At 33.7% G+C, this 13361-nt stretch overlaps 2 protein-coding genes across 3 annotated transcripts in view; one reads left to right on the top strand and one right to left on the bottom strand.

Annotated features, from left to right (window-relative positions):
• Positions 1 to 2385, top strand: part of LOC18036442 (LOB domain-containing protein 36) — a 3060-nt gene extending 675 nt beyond the window's left edge. The window contains exons 3-4 of the mRNA XM_006425771.2: positions 257 to 1139; positions 2203 to 2385. Coding sequence (XP_006425834.2) covers positions 278 to 1139; positions 2203 to 2237 — 897 coding nt within the window. The 5' untranslated portion in view covers positions 257 to 277 and the 3' untranslated portion in view covers positions 2238 to 2385. The remainder of the gene's footprint in view (positions 1 to 256; positions 1140 to 2202) is intronic.
• A 3310-nt stretch (positions 2386 to 5695) lies between these two features.
• On the bottom strand, positions 5696 to 10002 carry LOC18036441 (protein misato homolog 1). 2 transcript variants are annotated; one of them, XM_024181404.1, is made up of 10 exons: positions 9688 to 10002; positions 9466 to 9574; positions 9233 to 9334; positions 9088 to 9133; positions 8707 to 8782; positions 7924 to 8290; positions 7422 to 7671; positions 6806 to 7048; positions 6607 to 6726; positions 5696 to 6351 (listed from the first exon to the last, which is right to left on the bottom strand). In XM_024181404.1, exons 2-10 carry the CDS (start codon positions 9535 to 9537, stop codon positions 5903 to 5905), a joined length of 1725 nt encoding a protein of 574 aa, XP_024037172.1. In that variant the 5' UTR covers positions 9538 to 9574; positions 9688 to 10002; the 3' UTR covers positions 5696 to 5902. The 2 variants fall into 2 exon arrangements, with proteins under 2 accessions (XP_024037172.1, XP_006425833.1); XM_006425770.2 differs by having other exon boundaries at positions 9466 to 9539.
• Positions 10003 to 13361: the final 3359 nt, after the last annotated feature.

Below are 13361 nucleotides of genomic sequence, written 5' to 3'. Positions count from 1 at the left end.
TGGGGGTAAATGATCAGTTAGCTTCGGTTATAAGTAACTGTTGATTATATGTATCATTTATGACTAATCATGGCGGTTTTAAAAGCAGCATGAAGCTTTTTTAATGAGCACTTTCTGCTCATGAATTGGTAAATGATACTTGCACTGAATGAATGCTTTTTTTTTTTTTCATTTCTGTTAAATATAATAAATAAACTCAAGTAATACTGATTCGATTTATTTTTGTTGATATTTTTTTTTGTGTTTTGTGAATCAGTTTGGAAAATTTTAAAAAAAAATGTCTTCTTCAAATTCGCCATGTGCAGCGTGCAAGTTTCTCCGTCGAAAATGCACGCAAGAATGCGTATTTGCACCATATTTTCCACCGGACCAGCCACAAAAATTTGCTAACGTACACAAGGTGTTTGGTGCTAGCAATGTTGCTAAGCTTCTAAACGAACTGGCTACCAACCTCCGAGAAGACGCCGTTAACTCATTGGCTTATGAGGCCGAGGCCCGCCTTCGTGACCCGGTTTATGGCTGCGTAGGTCTGATCTCGATCTTACAACATAGGCTGAAACAAGTGCAGAGCGATCTTTATAGCGCAAAGAAAGAGTTGGCAACGTATATTGGTCCTCAAGCCATGATGCCCATGTTGCAAGCTCAAGCTTTTATGCCACAACAACATTTGGGTAACCCATCATCATCAACTGTTATACAGCATGGCATGGTGCCCATGATGGGTATACCTACGGGATCGTCCCACAGCGGGCAGTTGGTGATACGCGATCCACAGCATCAACATCAACATAATCAGCAACAGCAGCAGATGTTCGAGGCCCAGCAACTGGCTGCAGCCGTAGCTGCAAAGGAGCAGCAAGAGATGTTGAGAAGTTATGAGCAGCAACAAGAGCTTGTGAGGTTTAACAGTGGATTCGATGCTCCAACTGGGTTTAATAATCAAATGAGTGGTGGCACTATGTCCCCTTCTTTGGCTTTGGGGGGTTTCGATAACTCTTATCAGATTCAAGCACAGCAACAACCAGCGGAGCATCATCATCACCATGCTACAGCGCATCCTCTTCAAGCTCAGCTCTTGCAGCAACAGCCGCCGCCGCCGCCACAAACTCAACAGCAGCAAAAATCTCCAAGTGAGGAGGGTAGGAGTATCGGTGGCCCATCTTGTTGATCTTTTGCATCTCTTTTATATCATTTACTGCAGCAGTTTTTTCCATTTTTAGGTTTGTATTTTCTATTATTTTTTTCCCAAATTTTTTCTCATTGTTCGTTCAACAAATACATTATATATGTGTTTTGTCTTTGTCCCCTATGCATTAGGTTGAGGGCTTGGTTTCCGTAAATTGGGCAAGTAATTGATGGGTTGCAGTTTCAGGAAAGACAAATTACTCTTTTATTGCATAAAGCAGTAGGGTTATTGTCTTTTCATTTCACTAAGAGAATAGGAACGTCTCATTTCTAGATCAATTTTATAAGTTAATAGCAGCCTTAGATTTACAGCATACTTAATTTTCTTGTCATAGAAAACTGTCGGCATGTAAATTGATTAGGTTAGGTCCAATGCATCTTTGAAATTCTGAACGAGTGTTTTCAATAACATACTACTGCAAAATTGAGGTAGCTGCCGGTGGGTTGTTTATGGGATTTTCTTGTGTTAAATCAATTCATTAAATATGCTTGACTTGGGCACGTCATCCGCTCTCATTTTGCACTTCTTTTACGGAAAAGACAAATCCTTTGTCCCTGATCAGATATTTTCGGTCAACTCTTTAATTTAATTGAATTATGATTTAGGTTGCATGTCAAAATGCCCCTTGAGCTGTCGCACAAGTTTTCTGAAAGAAATTAATTGCATTGAAATCATTACCATAATTTTGGGATTAGAGTTTTTCGGTTTAACTTGTTATGCACTGAAAGCTAATAACAAATATCTATAATATCTCCGGTCTTTCGTTATTACTATTCTTTTTTTTTTTTTTTGGGGTCAAGTTTTTGTTTCATGAGTAATGAGTTCTTGTATATTGTCAAAGTTAAGCAATGCTAACCCTACACAGTTTTAAGCAATGCTACTTTTTCAAAAATTACGGCCGACCTCTGTCAAGATCTCTTTACTGGTACTCATAAATCTTAGCTTTTCGAAGATATATTGTTATTGATGATAAATGCAAAAATCTAATGCCCTTTTTGTTATCTGTGGCTGTGAAGCTAAGCTCAGCTCTTACCTGCGGCTTACAGGTTAGAAAAGAAGGAGAAAAAGAGGGGAAAGTGATTTACAAATGATGATCCGAAGCCTCAACTAATATGCATTGTTTATGGGTGAAAAAAAAAAAAAGAGATCCAAAATTTTAAAAAGTAGAACCACTTTGATCTTCTAGTACAGCTTTTTGTTTTTCCAGTTGGGGTCTAATCATTGTTCAGTAGGAATGGTACTTGCTTCACCTTTCTTTTTTTTCTTGTTAAATTATAAACTTGTAAATCTGAAGTTGGCAAGTCAGTTTCTTAAAGCTCTTTTGTTTCTTTCTTTAGTCTTTAAACAGTGTATGACAACCATTCTCATTCTATCCTTCCTTTTTGTTGATTTTTTTTTTTTGCACTAGTTTAATATCAAATTAATAGATAATTGATTGTGAACGCACAGCAGATTTTGATCGCGACTTCGTTATTACTGCGATAGCACTTAATGAGGGCTAATTTGTCAGTTGGTTCTACTACACAATTTACTTGACACTTTTGTCCTGTTGCATTAATTATAAAGACTATCAGTAATGCATGAATCTTCTTTTCTTCTTCTTTTTTTTCCCCAACAGTGGATTGGGTGCTTGATTTAAGGAGAGAAAAAGAATTTTAGGGAGGAGGATTTCTGTGTATTAATGCATCCTTTTTAAGATTTTCTATTTATAAAGATCAGATTGCTACAGGTACCAAGTTTATCGCTTGTTTCTGAAAACTGTGACTGACAATCCGTGATGATCCCCAGCCATAATCATTTAATGGGGATCTCTGTAAAAATGAAAAATAATCGATTAAAAGAAAAGAAAAACAATGGTAGGTAAATAGGAATATAAATTGAGATGATATCTAATTTCAGAAGGATAAAATATATATATATATATAGGTTAATGATAAGTTACATGCATGTACCTTACAACCCTCTCACATGAATAGTGAATAATATGGGTCCACTCACTATTCATGTGAGAGGATTGTAAGTTACATGCATGTAACTTAGAGGGATCCATATATATATTGCACATTAAGAGAGGGGCTAAAAGATTGTAGAAGCAATAGGAATATTCTATCAAACTCACTGCTTGATTGAGGGTTCATCAGTGGTGTCCCACACTCCTTTTGCTTATCAATTAAAATACTGATCAAATTTTTTTCCCATGAAACTGGTGTCCGTTTGTTTATTCATTTATTATTATTATTTTTATATTGTTTTAATATTGTTGACCAAAGATTTTGTGAACTTGCCTACGACTAAGAATCTATGTAATAAATAACTCACAGATAGCAACTATGCCTGTGTTCTTATATTCATCTTGTGAATTTCATGAAATCGCTTTCTCTGACCACGTGAATTTGAATTATAATAAACTTTTATTGCATCGGAGTAAAAATTATTGAAAAATAATTATTTTTAGCTTCACAAAAATAATCAATATAAGGATCGCTTGCGGTACCACTGTAGTACCGTGTCATTTTTTTTTGTCTTTTGTGATAAATTTTCATATAACTCATTTCACTCTTTTTTATTTAAACTTTACCTTACAAATATTAAGTTAATTTCAACTGCATCCATGTGAACATTACCGAAATACCCATGCCGACCAACGGTGACCGGATTTCAACTGATGGCGACAGAAAACTCACGTTAGACACTTCTGGCCGAGCTGAGTCCAACGGTGGCGGTGGTGACCTGCCGCGCGTGGTGATGGGGCCGGATCGAGCTCCCAAAGCCGTGAATCCTTCAACGATCAATCAACGGCAAATCGGCTCCCCCGGTGGCTGTGATTGGTCAAAAAATACAGAGGGAATCGTGGGGAGCAAAACAGTGATAGCGTCGCCGGAAACCAGAGAAATCATGGAGAATTGAAGCGGCGGTTCCGCGGCTTTTCACGGCTTTAATCAGCAGTTTTTTGAACGCTTTTCGGCGACAAGGTTGGCATGGAGATGACCGGCATCGTAGGATCTTCCGATCGGTACCAACCTTGGCCGGTGAAGTGACCGGAAATGGAAATAGTATATGGGTCGGGTTTGTGGGTTCGACGTGGGCATTTCGCTTCACAGAGGAAGTATTATAATATAAGTGCAATATAGAATAAGAATTTATAAAGAATAAATAGTATAAGGTGCTAACTAAAATGTTCATATGGATGCAGTAGATATTAACTTAATATTTGTGAATCAAAGTTTAAATAAAAACGAGTAAAAATAGGTTATATGAAAATTTATAATACTGCAGCCACAAAAGACAAAGGATATGGCACGGTACCACCGTGATATCATTATAGGTGGATCCTCAGTATATATCGATTAATAGCTTCACAAATTATTCGAATAAGCTTTTTCAAGTTTCAACCAACAAATTCTGTCTGTTTTCATTGTTTTAAAAAGGGATTTTGTACTTCTTGCGAAGTTATTTTATGTCTATATCAGGAAAATTAAAGCGTAATTTTTTTTTTGAAGTATCCTTTAACGTAACAACATTTCTATGATTAAAAAGTAACTAGTCATTAACTTTTTGCTAGCAATTTAACTAGAGGGATTAACTGAGCATTTACCATTTATAAAATAATATTAGATGGAGAAAAGAAATGTAAATGTGAAGAATTTATAAAAAAAATTAAATAAGTTTTTTTTCTAAAGTTTGAATTTTAATTATTTTTTTGAAACATTTAGAGTTTTTAGTTTGTTTATTTTCTATAACTTATGTTTAGTTATAAAATGTTTTAATGTAAATGAAAAAAGTTAAATATTCTAATTTTTATGTAGATGGTAAAACACTTAAATATAACTTTATTATTCTCTCTCATTCATACCCCTGTCAAATATATTTATTCCCTACTTTATAATGTATCCTTTTATCTTTTTCTTTTTTTTCATTTATCCCTTTTCTTTGTTTTCTACATATTCAACTATCAATATTTTTTAATTGTAAATGAGAATTTCAAACAGAATAGTACTGTAGGTGAGTGTGTTTTTATGATAGTGAAAAATAAAAAAACAAACGTATTTTCATATATATACATTAAGATATACTCATATTTAAGCTAAATTTAGGCCATTTTTGTAAATTATTATTAAAAAATAATTTATTTACACAAAAATGTGGAATGATATACTATTTCTCAATAAGTGAATTTAAAAAAAAACGAAAAAACTATAGATTTGCTTTTTCTTTTATGGAGTGTTAATAATTTTTTTTTTCAAAGGTCGCCTCATTTCCAATTTAATGCCGTAGGGTTTCAGTCACCCACCTAACCTTTCTTCGTAGGGCAGCCATGAAAACTCAAGGCACAAGCTTTTTGCTTTTGCCATCACAGCGTTGATGTGAAGGGAGCTAAGACATTATTATTCTTTTTTCCTCGTGTGGAGATTTGAAACCAAAGTATCAGCTGATTATTTAAGACGAATAGTAAGAATAATAATAATCCAATCTGCTTCAGAAAAACAAGAGAGATGTATAAGCCTTAACATTCATTCATCAAAGTTATCACTTTCAAGTTTCAAAGCGAAACCACTTCGTCAGTCGTATAACACACTTTCTTTTGTCAAATACAAAACTTCATCTACGTTAGAATAAAATTTACAAGCAATTATTTCTCGAAACAAAGGTTTTGGGGACTTTGAGTTGGGTTATGCAGGTGAGCTCGAGAGAACTAGCTTAACATCCACTAGAGACTCAATCCGAATCAGAGGAGATTTCGGAATGAGGCTTCATTGTTGAAACCATTTTTGACAACATCTCTCCCATGTCATACAATTCATCGTCTGCAAATCCCCAATTTCTAAGTAGCTCAGCTCCCAAGGCTCCTCTCTGCAATCCATATCTCCGAAGGTTTCCCAATCTATTTTCTAAAAATGGCAAAATAGCACTGCTTGAACGCAGTCTGACAGCCATGGGTATAGAATGAACCTCAAGTGATCCCCTTGGGGAAGAACCTACAAATGGGCTGTTCAAAAGCTCCCCATATTGTCCGACAAGATTCCCAAACATTGAAGGATATGGCAAGGGTATAGGAAGAGGACATCGAGCAACTGATAGATGGCAAAACATCGGCCTTGTTATTGCATGCCCATATATAGCATTAACTGTTTCTTTCACTTCAGAAATTGAAGCACGCTGACCATCTGCAGAATATAACCAGTATTAAAACTTGAAATAAATTTACTTCTCTTGCAAAGCATCAAATACACATAAAATCCCAGAATCTGCTCAATCATTGAAAATGCCAACTATTTCAGCAGAAAAGACATGAAAAGCACGATTCTGAAAAAATTATAATCTGCCCACTTTGATATACAGTACTCTCACAGTGTTAAACATAACCCCATAAAACTGAGGCATTGGATCATTCACTAAAAATGGACAACTCTAAATAGTACCTGACCGAAGAGCTCCATGAATAATCATAGATTCCACAGCCTGCAAGTCCTCCACATCCTCAGATACCTCCGGTGTCAGAGGCTGCAGATTCCCAAGTAAAGATTGTTCGTGCTGTTTCCCTGGAAAGCAAGATACAAAATGAATAGCCAAACTTAATACCTCTAAGTAATAGCATGAAATGTAAGCCTGTCCTAATACCATTCAACGCTGGTGCCGGCATTGCAGCATCAAGAATAGCCACTGTATTCTGCCTAGCTTGCCCAGCTAACATTTGTACAAAACCGTTAATATCCACGGCACCAAAAACATCAAACGAATCTGCAGTGGGCCCCACTGGTTCCATTCGGTAAGGAAGAGTTGCAGAGTGTAGCGCAGCAGCATAAACTGCACTGCAATGGTAAGGCTTCTCATTTTCAATGCAGAGTAATGTTGAAGCTTTACCTTCAAAATCATGAGCAGAAGATTAATCCACAGAAAGGAGAAATCAGAACAAACGACGTGGAGAACTGAAGAGTGACTGATGGCTCAACACGAGTATGTAAAATCTAGATAATCATGATTAAGTTTGAAACATTAAAATACATGGCAGAAGAATATACGAGTATTGCATGCAATACACAATGACTAACATACAGAGGGTACTCTGCACATGCAACGCAATCATTAAAAGTGAACTATTTCACAAAGTCAGAGAAACCAAATTGTCAAAACAAACCAGAATTCCAGAAAATGCTTTCAATATAAAATATACAGGCAGACACAGAGGAGCCAAAATATCATATTAAAAATGCAGTCGATGAACAAAATATCTTACTTTCATTCAAGAAGGGTAAACCAACTGGTACAATCAATTTACCGAAGGAAGCTAATCTTGAAAATGAAACTGTATCGTGAAGTTCCCTGAAGATTGTCTGCTTCCGACTTCTGAGGTTCATCTGAGAACTGGGACTACGGACGGCGAAGAGCAAGACTGGAGTGTTTGCATACTCATCAGCAATATTCTCTAAAAGATCTGCAGCTACAGCGGAAAAACCTCCTGAGTCGTCAACAACAAATTGAAACCCCTGTCAAAATCGCCAAATATTCAAAAACTAATGAAAAGAAGTATCTAGTGAGAACCTATGTCATTTTAAACTTCAAGAAGCTTGAAAAAGACATCTTCAATCTTGACCTTAGTTTAGCATGCAGACAACTGTTTTTGATGGAATTCAGTGTTGGGGTGAAACCGATAAATGGATAAAAAGTGCTTGAATCTCCCAAGAGTTCCCATAACGAAATCACAATAGAAGGTAAAATGTGTATCCAGTAAAATATACCTGAATATGGTCAGACTCTTCTACAAAAAAGCGAAGCCTCTCACATATTTCCTCTCCTCGGAAACCTTCAGAGAAAGCATCCTTTCCAATTCCGTAATTGTCAAATTCTTGAGGGTCCATCCATAATCCACCTAATTCGTATAAACTCTGTGGATGATAATGCACTTTTGAGAAATCAGTCCAAAACTCAACGTGATTATCTAAAAACTCAACTATATCCTTATCCTGAATCTCTCTTTGAGAATCACTCTTCCCACTGCTGGTACCATTAATCATACTGAAGCTCTCCTGCTCTTCCTCATACAAACGTTGCAAGAACAAGTTCTTTTTACGAGGTGCAGATGCATGAGTGGAAACACTACCAGACCTACACATTGGTCTACATACATTCAATTCATTTATATACCACAAACACTATCAGACCTACACATCGGTCTACATATATTCAATTCATTTACATACCATCATCAGATTACAAAAACATATATGGCAACAAGAGTAGATTAATAGACAAGTTTAAACACTGTTTCATCATTAAGCCAACATCTTTGCTGACAAGTCGTAAGATACCCAATTTAAACAACTGCAAATTAAGGTGCAGGTAGTTCATAGAAGATAAGTCCATACTTGTAATTTGGCAAAAGTACATTATCTTAGAGGAATAAGACAATAGATGATTTGGATGTGAAGCAGCAGAAGTTGGCAGCGTGCAAGCACACAAAAATAGTTGACAAGCATCATCATTGTAATATTAATGTAAAATAGTTAAACAAAAGTTCTCACCATGTGACCACATCTGACGGTCCAGGAGAACTCTCATTATACAATAAACCACGTGAACTCATAGATCCAAGGGATCCTGCAATTGGAAAGACTAAATTAAATATACCCACAAACAGAACAGCGCAAAACAAATTTTATTGTCTTTATACAGACTTTGTTAGAAAAGAGAAGTAAAAGGAGCAAGATTCATAGTAAGGCCTATGGTAAAATAACTCACTCGCTTTAATTGAGACAGAGGCTCTCAATATGACCAAATCATAGCAAATAAGTAAGATTTTATTTCCAATTCTAGTTCCTTACATAAATGAGCTTGCCATTACCTAGAGCAAAACACAGGAAAATAGATATTTATCAACACTGCAAATATATAAATTAAAGTACCTTGAAAGCCAACAGAAAGCAGACGGGGAGTATATGTCAGGACGCCCTGCATAGCGTAGTTTGATACCCAACCATCAATTGACTTCCAATAGATTTACAGGCAACAAAAATTATTTAAACAGAGTTCGAAAGACAAACTCTTCACCTGTTGTGTCTCACCAGTGCGGTAGAGAACGTCCATGTTTAGACACTGATTCCTGAAGACTGGGTCGTTGTTAGGATCCGAAGCCAAACCAAGTAACTCATCCTGCAGCATTAAACATATAATTACAACACTAAATGGGCAGCAGCATAATTCGAACAAAAGCAAATATACGTCATTATTGTCGACAAAATAAGCTGCAAATTTTTATTTATTTTTTGATAATGAAGGTGTACCTGGAAGTTCCAGAAATGAGAACCAATGAAGTTTGCGAAACCTCCGACTTGGACGGTCACGATTTCTCTCATAGCTGCCAACCAATAAACCGGTACTAATGTTATGCGCCTACAAATTCCATCAACAGTAATATTATGCTAAATAATAAGATTAAATAAAAAGTTGAGACAAGATTTGTTGTTTATCATAGAAACTTGAAAGTCTGGTCTTTAATACTTTACCTGTGTACTCTGCCGCTGCTAGGGCGGGAGAAAGAGATGCGGGAGCCTGTCTGTGTTAGAGACGCTAGAGGTAGCTAGTGGAAAACGGCGCGTACTTTGTTGGGGTCTTCAGTCGAAAGTCAAAATTAGTCTAGAATTGTGGAGGGACTGCACCATTTGGATACGGATCCGGATTTACCCTGTCCGGATAGTAATCGGGTAGACTTGAAAACAAATTGGTTGCCTACTCGTTGCTTGAAAGCTGTCCTGTAGGCTGTAGCATTGCCAATCTGCAATCTGTGCAGTTCCTTGTGGTTGGTGAGAACTCTCAGAAAATTAACCGGAAATCCACAACTTGATAGTCTACAATAATAAATTCAAGAAAGACTAAATATTCCAAAGCATTGAGTGAGCGAGCAGAACCCGCGAAAAAACAGCCGGCAATATTTAATAAGGCGGGCGGATATAGGTCGGATCCGAGTGGTGCAGATCCATCTGGATCCGACTTGTATTGATATCCAATCTCTCATGTTCTTTTCGCCGGAAACATTTCGTGAGCTGTGTTCTGTTGAGTCCAATGGGCTCAAGCCTAAGTGGGCTCTAAAATTAAAAGTGGAGTAATGACTTTCTGACCCCTCAAATTATTTAAGTAATTAAGTAAGTTTATGATGCCGTAATTTTTTCATATACCATCAATAATATAAAAGAAATATGCATCATTAAATTTAATTAATGGTATATATTATTTTTATTATTAAAAATTTTTAGTTTTTTTAAAATAATATATAACAAATAGATTAAAGGGTGATTTTAAATTTAAAATAATAATAATAATAACAAATAAAATAAAATACAATGTCTTAAGTTATTTTATTTGAAATTGAATTTTTGACACATTCAGCAATTAAGTTTCATTGCATAATCCTTATGTGTGCATCTTCTTGTAGATAAAGATCGAAGAATCAAACATTTTCTTTTGTTTTTTTTTTTCATGAAGCTGGAATGGCAAAGTAGTTGTCTGCTCTCCTTTCTCCTCTTTGATCTTTATTCTAGGTTGTTGGTCTATCAATATCCAGTGGAAAAGAGAAGAACGAATAATGGATAGGAGCAATCTTCATCTCGGTGCAAGGCCGAAAAGCACATGGTATATTTAAATATAGTTGAAGAATAAAGTAGTTTTTAAAGCTAGAATCTCAATTAAAGCTACAATTATTTGTCATGCTTGTACAACAACAAGAAGAGACCTATTTCAAAGTTTGCACAATAAGAAATCTATTCTAATAATCGAAGAATAATGATAGATTTGATTCTAGCAAGCAAAAAATTTTGTGTTAATGTCATTGTCATAGAATCTTAGTAGTTTCTCTCTTAGTTGTTGAAGTTTAAGTAAATTAGTTGTGTATTATTCTAAATGCATTGCTAGATATTGATTGGGTGTAATTAGTTAAATTTATTTGAATTAACAATGTTTATATTAGCAATTATCTCATTACTTTATTTACTAGATGATAAGAGATCTTTAATTTGATGAAACTTTACTAATAAAAAGTGGATTAAAATACTAATATTTAAGGGTCCACAAATCCCACCATTAGTACTATAAAAATATATATAGTATCATAGAGAAATCCTTAAGTTTATTTTGTTTTTAAAATTCAGTGTCATGTCAACTCAGATCGAATATTCTGATTGGATTGGGTTTGACCCAATTCAATCGAGTTGCCTAAAATCTCATCCAATTTGGGTTGAAATTTTCATTCACGTCCGATCCAAACACTTATTTTTCAAATCAGGTTGGGTAGAATTATTTGTCCACCCCTAATAGTGATTTTGATTTTGTGTAATAATCTAAGATTTTATTTAAATTTTAATTTAAGATTTGATTAGAAGTTAATATTCAATTCAAAATGTGATCTATTGAAAGCATGAGGGAGAAGAAAAAAAATTTATATTTTTTATTAGGGATAATTTTTTAAATAAATACTACTAATTGAAAAGTGAACGGTAATGAAATTAAATTAAAACTTTAAATATCACCACCCTTTAAAGTAGGGCTATGAAGACAAATTAAAAATAGTATTGCTTTCACCACACCTTAATAGTCCTGATAAAGTCTTTTTTTAATTTACTACTCTACCCTCAGTCGAAAATTACTGCTTTAGCTTATGCATCACTCTCAGCATCATTAAAAACCGTAGTAGTCTGAATTATTGTTTTAAATAATCAACAAAGTGCCTTTTCTCTCTCTCTCTTTTTTTTTTTTTTTGATAATTCTAATTTTTATATTTGAAATGTCTAAAGGAATAGAGAAAATAAACACGAATTGTAATTTTTTTATTTCTGAATAGAAGGAATAATCTATTGAATAAATCAAAACGCCAAGAAGTTTAAGAAATAAAAATTGGGTGTATATTCCATAGCCATCAAAATAAACATTTTTTTAAATTCTATTTCGGCATAAGAGGCAAAAAACAAAAAAAAACTCTATTGTAATCTTGTAGGTTTCTGGCTTGTTGGATTTTTCTTTCATTCTCGTAGACTAAGGGGTTGTTTTTTTTATAAAAACTTAATGACTTAATTGACTTAATTTTAATCAGTTAAGTCATTAAATCTATTTGTTTTTTCAACTTAATGAAGATTTTCAGTAATTAAGTCATTAAATTATTAAGCTATTTTTTTAGCTTTTTACTTAATCTAAAAAGTTTGAATGCTATCATTAAAAGATATTTAAACATCCCTATTTAATTAATTAATTTTCATCCTTACCTAAATAAATTTTAATAATTAATATTATTATCCATCTGTATATAACTTGTGATAATATGTATTGGTAGACTATTATTATTTTTATATTTTTATTTTGTTCAAATTAGCATTATTTATCTTTGTATTTTTTATAAATATTTTTCATATAAAAACATCACAAACTATAATAAAATTGATTAACATATATGATATAAAATATTAAAGAGTTCTACTCAATTGAATATGATTTATGTTATGATAATTTATTACATTATTTATGTTCTTTGAGATGTTTATTATTTGTTTAACATTATAATTTGTAAGGGCATAAATGGAAAAATATTAGTTTTCAAATTTTTTAAGTTAAAAAAGTAAACAACTTAATAATTATTTTTAGCTATTAAGACAAAAAAAAAACATGTCATTCAGATTCAGACATTCAACTTTATTCAGAATTTAGATTAATTCAGGTCTATTAAGATTTCAGACAAAAAAATAAATACCACCTAAGGTTCTGTTCAGAATTGAGGTACTATAACTTTTAAGTTACAACTTATGTAAAAAAAAAAACATAATTATAAAACAAAAGTTAATAGCATGTAGTAAATATAATTTTTAAATGATATTTTTGACGAAATAATTAAAAATATAATAAAATTTTCATCATATAAATATAAAATCATATAAACATATGTTACAAATTACAACAATTAGTGTTTATCAAACACTTTAATATTGTATTTTTTTAAATTATATCTATCCGATCTCAATCCTAAATGGGCCATAATTCTTATGATTCTCAGCTAAACGCTAATAGAGGAAAGCAATGGAGTTGAAAGAGGAGGGTTCAATGAGGGTTAGTTTCGGAATTTGAAGGGGTGGGAGTAGCAACACCCATTCAGAAAACGTAATTTGCAAGTCGACGCGAGGCAATTAATCAAAACATCATA

This window comes from Citrus clementina, unplaced genomic scaffold (assembly GCF_000493195.1).
Source record: "Citrus clementina cultivar Clemenules unplaced genomic scaffold, Citrus_clementina_v1.0 scaffold_7, whole genome shotgun sequence".
Taxonomy (NCBI): Eukaryota; Viridiplantae; Streptophyta; class Magnoliopsida; order Sapindales; family Rutaceae; genus Citrus; species Citrus x clementina.
This window is presented reverse-complemented; position numbering and strand designations above follow the sequence as displayed.